Raw genomic sequence first — 10,043 nt, 5'->3', positions numbered from 1 at the left:
ATTGTTAAGCCTTTTATGTCCCCACCACCTCTTCCAAACAAACTCCCAAGCGACGTTTGTTTTTTTACTCACCGAGTAGTTGTAGGTTAATGACCGGCTGATGACCTCGCGTGCGTTCAAGTTCAACAGTGGATATGACAGGGAATGAGGAGAGATACAGCTGACTCATATCGTTTCCTCGCGGCCCGGTGGTTGAGGGCCACCGCACTATAGCACAGTATTTCTGGAGCTGACTCGGGCAAAGTGCGCAGGCGCGCCCAACTGGGCGAGCCGGGTGCGCAAGCGCATTACCTCCGCGCCGGCTGGCGCAGACTGCGCATGCTTCCGCTGCTCCCCGGCTGGCTGGTGGGGCCCGGTTGCCGTGGTGATGGGGGAAGCAGGGATCCAAGCGTTGCTGTTCGACTTGGACAACACGCTGATCGACACGAGCGGGGCCAGCAGGCGAGCGGAGCGACAGGTACCGTCCCGGCCCGGGTTGTGGGGGGAGCATGTCCTGAACTAGCTTCCCGAGCAATCCGGAAGCGAAGGCGAGGCGGCTTGAGGGAAAATGCTCTCTCGTTTCCGGAACTCTGATGAATGCAGAGATAGCTGATCCTCCTTATATGACAGTCGTGTACTCCAGGACACTTTGCTACTTTCCTTCTATGGGAATTCTATTTTCTTCCTCAAATAGGGACCTAATCTGTGCACCAAGTCCACGTATGTCTTCAGTAAAAACTGCTAGCTGCACCCATGTTTGCAGAGACAGATGTGCAAGGACCTTTGAACATAACATTTCTCACCTCTCCTTTGTCACTATTTAAATAATACTTTTCTTCTGTCGTTTTGTTTCTACCAAAGTGGATAATTTAACTTTTTTTTCCCCTTGCCCATTCATTCAACTTGCCTAAATTGCACTGAAGTTCAAACTACAGGTCTTCAGTTTCATGTCGGAATCAGAATCAGTTTTATTATCACCCGTGAAATTTGTTAACTCAGCAGCAGTTCAATGCAATACATAATCTAGCAGAGAGAAAAAATAAATAAAATAAAACATGATAATAATAAATAAACAAGTTAATCAATTACGTATATTGAATAGATTTTAAAAACGTACAAAAACAGAAATACAGTACCTGTATATTAAAAAAAAAGTGAGGCAGTGTCCAAAGCTTCAATGTCCATTTAGGAATCAGATAGCAGAGGGGAAGAAGCTGTTCCTGAATCACTGAGTTATCAGCAAATTTGGAAATATTCTAATCAGTTGTCCTCATCCAATTCGTGCCGATATGAGACAATCTCACTGATCCCTGCACAACCCCATATATAACTGCCTGCCACCCCAAAAGAGGCTTGTTCAGTTCTATGCATTTTTCATATGTCAACCAGTCTTCATAGCAACACAGACAAGATGGTGGAGGAACTCAGCAGGTCAAGCAGCATCTATGGAAATGAAAGAACAGTCGCTGTTTCAGGCCGAGACCCTTTTTCAGGACTGAGAAGGAAGGGGGAAGATGCCAGAATAAAAAACTGTGGGGGGGGGAAGAGGGGAAGGAGGATAGCTAGAAGGTGATAGGTACAGCTAGGTGGGTGTGAAAGGTCAAGAGCTGGAGAAGAAAGAGTCTGATTAGGAGAGGAAAGTGGACCATAGGAGAAAGGGAAGGAGGAAGAGATCAAGGAGGGAGTAACAGGCAGGTGAGAAGAAGTGAAAGGTCAGCGTGGGGAATAGAGGAAAGGAAGGTGGGGTAAATTGCTCACCATAAGGGGAAATTGATATTCCTACAGTCAGGTTGGAGGGTGCCCAGATGGAATACAAGGTGTTGTTCTTCCACCTACTCCAAACTCCATTATGCTTGTCAACAAAGTTTCCCATTCATAAATCCATGCAAGCTTTGTCCAATTAAAATACTTTCAAAATATTATGTATAATTAACTCTAGCATTTTTCCTACTGCTGAATATTAGGCTAACTGCTCTGTAGTTCTTCATTTTCTCTCTCCCTCATTTAAATCATGATTACATTTGTTACCCACTAAGCTGCAGAGCCCGTTCCATATTCTACAGAATTTTGGAAGACGCATGCAACATTAGCATGGCTGCTACTTTCAGCAGTCTCAGGTACAGAGTATCAGGCCAGGGGAATTTTTTTTTTAGTCCTTTAATTTCTTCATCTTTCTCATTAGATTCAAGGCTCCCTTGCATTTCTGAGAAACAGGGAGATGTACTCACGTTGGATTTAAGAGGGCAGGTAATAACAAAACTGAAATGCTTAAATTATGACAAGAGATTACAGAATTGAGATTTACCTTTTTAAGTTTTTTTTATTAAATGCATTCATGAACAATAGCCAGATCAGAAATGCTGATCGTCAACTAGTTCCCAAAGAGAACTCTGATAGGCCAATATGATGGTTCACTGCTGCTCAGCGATAGAACACAAAAAAATCACATGTACAATCAAAAAATAGTAGAAATACTGGAGTCATGATGATCATGATGAAGTCTGCTGGAGAGAGACATTTATACCCATGCTGTCCTCCATAATTCAAAGAGATTGAAAGATAAGGATAAGGGATGATTTCATCAGTTCAAGATATTAAAGGGAATTAATGAAACAGCTATAGAAACTATTTCAAATAATGTGGGGGCTGGATGCCTAGGTCTACAGGCAATGACTTAATTAGGGTCAGAGTTTGCCAGAGTGAAGTTTGAAAACACTTCCACTTAGCTGGTGCTCATCGATTGATCAAAACCCGTGATCCCTGTTCCAAACCAAAGATTTTATCACTGAGCAGTTCCTACTTTAATTCCATTGCTGTGGTTCTGAAATAATTCCTAATTCCAGCTCTCCAAGATGCCTCTTAGCTGGCATGTCTTGACATGGACACTGGGTACACACCTTCAGGAGTCAGCATTAAAAACCGTCTACACACCATGCTGTATTTTCACCTGAAAATAAGCCTTTTAAGGCCAGACTGCTCATTCTAGGTACTGTCACGTGACCGGCAACAATGAATATAGAAATGAGTCAGGTTCTATAAACAAATGAACATTTATTAAACTCAGCTCAAAATTAGTAAAATGATAAACGAAAAACCTTAACCGGAAGTAAACTGCTATGCGGCCATTTAACAAACCGCCAAACTCAGTACTAGTTCTTAAAGCGGTAAATGCGAAACCAGTCTTAAAGTGGTAAATTCAAACATAGAAACATAGAAAATAGGTGCAGGAGTAGGCCATTCGGCCCTTCGAACCTGCACCGCCATTCAATATGATCATGGCTGATCATCCAACTCAGAACCCTGAACCTACCTTCCCTCCATACCCCTGATCCCTTTAGCCACAGGCTAACTCCCTCTTAAATATAGCCAATGAACTGGCCTCAACTGTTTCCTGTGGCAGAGAATTCCACAGATTCACCACTCTCTGTGTGAAGAAGTTTTTCGTCATCTCGGTCCTAAAAGGCTTCCCCTTTATCCTCAAACTGTGACCCCTCGTTCTGGACTTCCCCAACATCGGGAACAATCTTCCTGCATCTAGCCTGTCCAATTCCTTTAGGATTTTATACATTTCAATCAGATCCCCCCTCAATCTTCTAAATTCCAACGAGTATAAACCTAGTTCATCCAGTCTTTCATCATATGAAAGTCCTGCCATCCCAGGAATCAATCTGGTGAACCTTCTGTGTACTCCCTCTATGACAAGGATGTCTTTCCTCAGATTAGGGGACCAAAACTCACACAATACTCCAGGTGTGGTCTCACCAAGGCCTTGTACAACTGCAGTAGTACCTCCCTGCTCCTGTACTCGAATCCTCTTGCTATAAATGCCAGCATACCATTTGCCTTTTTCACCACCTGCTGTACCTTCAATGACTGGTGTATAATGACACCCAGGTCTCGTTGCACCTCCCCTTTTCCTAATCGGCCACCATTCAGATAATAACTTGTTTTCCTGTTTTTGCCACCAAAGTGGATAACTTCACATTTATCCACATTAAATTGCATCTGCCATGAATTTGCCCACTCACCCAACCTATCCAAGTCACCCTGCATCCTCTTAGCATCCTCCTCACAGCTAACACTGCCGCCCAGCTTCGTGTCATCCGCAAGCTTGGAGATGCTGCATTTAATTCCCTCATCCAAGTCATTAAAATATATTGTAAACAACTGGGGTCCCAGCACTGAGCCTTGCGGTACCACACTAGTCACTGCCTGCCATTCTGAAAAGGTCCCGTTTATTCCCACTCTTTGCTTCCTGTCTGCCAACCAATTCTTTATCCACATCAATACCTTACCCCCAATACCGTGTGCTTTAAGTTTGCACACTAATCTCCTGTGTGGGACCTTGTCAAAAACCTTTTGAAAATCCAAACACAGTTCTTCGAATAGTAAATTTGAAAGTCCAAGAGATTTATACAGTCAATTAGGAGAGACTTTCCTGAAGTAAAGAGTTCCTCGAAGACATGACGTTACTGTTAATCCCAGCTGGAACCTGCCTTGTCTGCAGGATTCACGACGACGGAAATAGAACGGTTTAAAGGCACTGACCTTTTTCCTCTGTAGAATAGATTAGATACTGCACAATCTTTTCTGCTTCTTTTAGCAGAGGTTATCTCATGCAGATCACTCTTACTTGAACAAATTCAATAATGGTCAATTCTCTCCAAAACCGCCAAATGACTCCTTCAGGTTCCTGTCTTCACTCTCCAATAATACTGAAAAGGTACATCAACAAATCTGGCAGCTATTGGTGAAACTGACAGCCCAACATTTCTGTACCTTACAGTAGACAGTAAAACTCTGTTTTAAAACTATAGTGCGTCATGAGATTAATAAGCAGCATAGCAGGGTATCTGACTGACGATCTAACTGAAAACTAACTGCGTCACCAGGGGTCTACACTTATATACCTGTTGAGAACAGGTCATCATGTCACCTCCACAAGACCATTACATCATCCTCATAAGAAAATCACAAGATATCCATGAAGTATGTAACAGTACAAGGTCTTGACTCTGGACTCTTGACCTCACAATCTACCTTATCATAATCTTGAACCTTATTTGCTGTCTGCACTGCACTCTCTCTGTGACTGTAACACTTAATACTGTTTTCTATTGGTGTTTTCCCTTGTACTGCCTCCATGGCCTGATAGCATGCAAAACACAGTTTTCACTGTACCTCAGTATGTGACAATAATAAACCCATTTACCTTTTAATGGACACTCTCCCTAATGTTTTTTTTTATTGGTGTGCAGTCTTGTGATAGCTTTTGATAGGCGGGTAAAGGGGAATCTTCATTGGGAACTAGAAGGTTTATATTTCTTCCAAGATTCAAGATTGATGTCATTTCCAGTACGCAAGTATAAAGGAGAATGAAATAATTGTTACTCCAAGTCTGATGCAGCACAAAAAGAAACACAATAAATATAAATACATAAGATATCGTATATACGTTGTATGTCTATAAAGTGACGCTAGGCACAGGAGTGTCTGTACGTAATGTGTATCCGACAGGAAACGATAAAGTAGTGGTGGTGGGGGTTGTGGTAGATGGAGGCGTAGATCGGTCTTACTGCTTGGTGAAGTAACTGTTTTTGAGTCTGGTGGTCCTGGCGTGGATGCTACATGGTCTCCTTCCTATGGAAATGGGACAAACAGTCCATGAGCAGGGTGGGTGAGATCATGGTGGTATTGGCTTTTCTCCAGCACCTTCCTGTTTATACAATTTATACCTGATGGCGGGTAGGCTGGAGCCACTGATGCATTGGGCAGTTTTGACTGCCCATTACAGAGCTTTCCTCTCGCCACAGTGCAGTTTCCGTACCATGCAGTGATGCAGCTTGTTGCGATGCTCTGTTCTGTTCATGAGTATAGATGTGCATAGTCAACCATGTAAAGATCTGAATATTTTTAAATAGTACAGATCTGTGATTACAATGATTGCAGTTAAGACATTTCTAGTGATCTAGTGTTAACAAATTACAGTCTGAATTTAAGAGTAATAATGAAGATAAGAGTGAAAGAAAGTTTTTCCTGTCCTGATGAAGTGTCTCGGCCCAAAACTTCAGCTGTACTCCTTTCCATTGATGCTGCCTGGCCTGCTGAAATCCTCCAGCATTTTGCCTGTATTGCTTGGATTTCCAGCAACTGCAGATCTTCTCTTGTTTGTGATTAGGGTAAAATAAAAACTTACAGGTTATATATTTTCTTTTTCCATTTAAAGGTTAAAGATTTATTGAAATCACAGTATGGTTATGAAGAATCTGCTGCAAACCTCATCATTAAGAAGTTTAACACCAAACTGCAGACAGAGAATTTTGATTGTGCTACAGGAGTAAATATTGATGAGGAACGGGTATTACATTTTGAAGCAGCTCTGCAAGAAACAAATGGCCTTAATGCAGATCATGATTTGGCTACCAAATGTTACCTCCTGTGGAAAACAACAAGGCTCCAACATATTCGCATCTCAGAGGAAGTGAAGTCCATGCTGAAGACCCTGCAACAGTCCTACAAGTTGCTTCTATTAACTAATGGCAGCTCTAAGGTCCAGAGGGAGAAGATTGATGTTTGCAACTGCCAGCAGTACTTTGACACGATAGTAATAGGGGGTGAACATCAGGAGCAGAAGCCTGCTCTGTCCATATTCCAAAAATGCTTTCAGCTGTTAGGAGTGAAGCCAGAGGCCTGCATGATGATTGGTGATAATCCAGAGACTGACATTAAAGGTGGTGTGAATGCTGGAGTTCGTACAACTGTCTGGATAAACAATACTAATCTAAAGTGTGAGGCTGGTGCTATGCCTGACTACACTGTGAAATCTGTACTAGGGGTTATGGATATTTTAGGGAAAAATAGCTCTAAAGTTTAACTGAAAATAATCTTTTACTGTAAAATGTTTTTAAGTACAAATCAAATTAGTTTGAGAGGGGCTTTGAACTTTATATTTAATTATTTTCAGAAACAAAGTCCAAACAATTTCATAGATTAACAGTGGAAGATATTGTAAGAGCTTGGGGCTTTAATATGATAGTCGTGGAAAATTTACCATTATTCAATGTATGGAATATTCCTTTTATCAAAGTTTAGGTTAATTACAGTTTAATAATAACATCAACAAGATGTAAAAGGTGACCAGCTTACTTTCACTAAAATGCTTTGCCAATATGGAATTTTAAATTTAAAAGTTTATGGAATTTTTAATGAAGTAGGTAAAATATTTAAAAGGGGTGATTGCATTTTTATCAAACACTAAATGATGTTTACGTTACTCCTAGTTAATTATCACTACTGTATTGTATCTGAAATGTGAATCATACATTAAAACAACCTAATGCATGAATTTTTTTGTTATGTCTGGAATTCATTAGATGTAAAGAACAGCCAGACTGATGTTCATGTTCTTGTTAAACTGCCACATTCAGTCTCCACTTACAGAAATACAAGAACATCACTGATTTATTGCACTAATAGACAGTGAGGTACATGCAGTAAACCACACTGCAAATATCTGCTCTGGAGTGAAAAAAAAACAGGCAGTGCAATCATCAATCAGATATCAAATCTTGATATGCTGTATATATATATATATATATATAAAGGTATGCACCTTTACTGTTGCTTGCCCTCGTCACACCTAGAAAATGGTTAATTGTGAAATTAATCATTAAAATAGTCGTGAGATGATGTAAATAATGTGTGCCTGGAACAAAGTTTTCATTATTTTCATCACTTTCACACAATTAAAATAACTCCTGAGTTACCTTCAGCCCAGCACCAGTTACTATGTTCAGGCCTTAAATCTGAACTAATCAAGCTGGACCTCTCCAATTCTCTCCTTAAAAATGTCTTTGTTACTGTTACCCTTATTTTTACCTTGTCCTTTGCTTTAAACATCTTATCTAATATTCCAATGAAGCATCCTGGTATGTTTTTCCTACATCGGGACCTTTGATGATGGATGCTGCTTTTCTACGGCAACGTTTCATGTAGATGTGCTCAATGGTTGGGAGGGTTTTACCCGCGATGTACTGGGCCAAATCCACTACCTTTTGTAGGATGTTCCGCCCAAAGGTATTGGTGTTCCCATACCAGGCCGCAATGCAACCTGACAGCACACGTGTATAGCAGTTTGCCAAGGTTTTCAATGACTGCTGAACCTCCACAGACTCCTGTGGAAGTAGATGCACTGTCATACTTTCTTCACAATAACATTTGCATGATGGGTCAGGTCAGGTCCTCAGAGATAGTTTTACCCAGGAATTTAAAGTTACTGACCTTCACCACCTCTAATCCTCCGATGATTACTGGCTCATGGACCTCTGGTTTCCCTCTGCTGAAGTCTCCAATCAGCTCCTTGGTCTTACTGACATTGAGTGAGAGGTTGTTGTTATTACGGCATTCAGCCAAATTTTCAATCTCCCTCCTGTATGCTGATTCATCACTTCCTTTGATACAGCCCACGACAGTGGTGTTATCAGTAAATATGTATATGGTGTTGGAGCTGTACATAGCCATGCAGTCATAGGTGTAAAGTGAGTAGAGCAGGGGGCCAAGTAAACACCTCTGTGGTGCTCCTGGTCTGATGGAGATGTGGAAGAGATGTTTTTGCCAACTCAAACTGACTGAGATCTACAAGTGAGGAAATCCAGGACCCAATTGCACCAGGGGTATTAAGGGCCAGGTCTTGGAGTATGCTGTTTAGTTTTAAGGTGATGATGGTAAAGAGCATCCTGATATAATGTTGAAATTGTATAAGGCATTGGTAAGGCCAAACTTGGAGTATTGTGTGCAGTTCTGGTCACCGAATTATAGGAAAGATGTCAATAAAATTGAGAGAGTACAGAGGAGATTTACTAAAATGTTGCCTGGGTTTCATCTGCTAAATTACAGAGAAAAGGTTGAACAAGTTAGGTCTTTATTCTTTGGAGCACAGAAGGTTGAGGGGGGACTTGATAGAGGTGTTTAAAATTATGAGAGGGATTGATAGAGTTGACATGGATAGGCTTTTTCCATTGAGAGTGGGGGAGATTCAAACAAGAGGACATGAGTTGAGAGTTAAAGGACGAAAGTTTAGGGGTAATATGAAGGAGAACTTCTTTACTCAGAGAGTGGTAGCTGTGTGGAACGAGCTTCCAGCAGAAGTGGTTGAGGCAGGTACGATGTTGTCATTTAAAGTTAAATTGGATAGGTATATGGACAGGAAAGGAATAGAGGGTTATGGCCTGAGTGCAGGTCGGTGGGACTAGGTAAGAGTTCGGCACGGACTAGAAGGACTGAGATGGCCTGTTTCCGTGCTGTAATTGTTATATGGTTATATGATATATGCATCTTTGCTGTCCAGATGTTCCAGGGTTGTGCGAAGAGCCAACAAGTTTGCATCTGCTGTAGACCTGTAGCTTTGCTAGGCGAATTGAAGTGGATCCAAGTCACCATTCAGACAGGAGCTGACATGCTTCAACAACAGCCTCCCAAAACACTTAATCACTGTGCCGATAGCCATATAGACAGATTACCATGCTGTTTATCAGCACCAGTGTGATTGAAGCCTGCTTGAAACAGGTGGGTACCACACACTGCCAGAGCAAGAGATTCAAGATATCCGTGACTACACCAGCTAGTGGTCAGCACAGGTCTTCAGCACTCGGCCAAGGTACTCATTCCAGACCTAATGCTTTCCTTGGATTCACTCTCCGAGGCAGCCTGCACGTCATCGTCAGATACTGAGACCAAAGGAGCATTGGGAGACATGGGGGTGCGCAATGGTTCCTCCCTCTTCTGGTGGTCAAAGTGAGCATAGAAGGCATTGAACTCATCTGGAAGCGAATTGAAGGTGCCTCACATGGTTATTCTGATGCAGATGAAGAACGCGAAAAACAGATCAGAATTTTTTTTAAAATGTGTACCATAACTGGAACCAATCAAGTCAGGTAAACAGGGCTGATGAGTGAATATAAATTGTGGTAAATGGTTATATGGCCGGAAAAGATTTGGAAAATCTCAAGTTTATCTACAGCAGAATGAGGCTGGCTGACCAAAAAAATAACTTAAAATATTCTAGT

General features: G+C 41.6%; 1 protein-coding gene across 1 annotated transcript; it reads left to right on the top strand.

The window, feature by feature from the left end:
* The first annotated feature begins 267 nt into the window (after positions 1–267).
* Positions 268–7,313, top strand: nanp (N-acetylneuraminic acid phosphatase). The gene is made up of 2 exons (XM_072277627.1): positions 268–457; positions 6,206–7,313. The coding sequence occupies exons 1-2, from the start codon at positions 368–370 to the stop codon at positions 6,851–6,853; spliced, it is 738 nt and encodes a 245-aa protein (XP_072133728.1). The 5' UTR covers positions 268–367; the 3' UTR covers positions 6,854–7,313.
* Positions 7,314–10,043: the final 2,730 nt, after the last annotated feature.

Source organism: Mobula birostris, chromosome 2, assembly GCF_030028105.1.
Source record: "Mobula birostris isolate sMobBir1 chromosome 2, sMobBir1.hap1, whole genome shotgun sequence".
Lineage (NCBI taxonomy): Eukaryota > Metazoa > Chordata > Chondrichthyes > Myliobatiformes > Myliobatidae > Mobula > Mobula birostris.
Note: the sequence above shows the minus strand (reverse complement) of the source record. Positions and strands in the feature narration are given on the sequence as shown.

Excerpts from the sequence above, each read along its gene's own strand:
- nanp (XM_072277627.1), top strand. The coding sequence starts at position 368 with ATGGGGGAAGCAGGGATCCAAGCGTTGCTGTTCGACTTGGACAACACG. Across the intron at positions 458-6,205 it reads GCAGGCGAGCGGAGCGACAG|GTTAAAGATTTATTGAAATC; the intron begins GTACCGTCCCGG and ends TTCCATTTAAAG.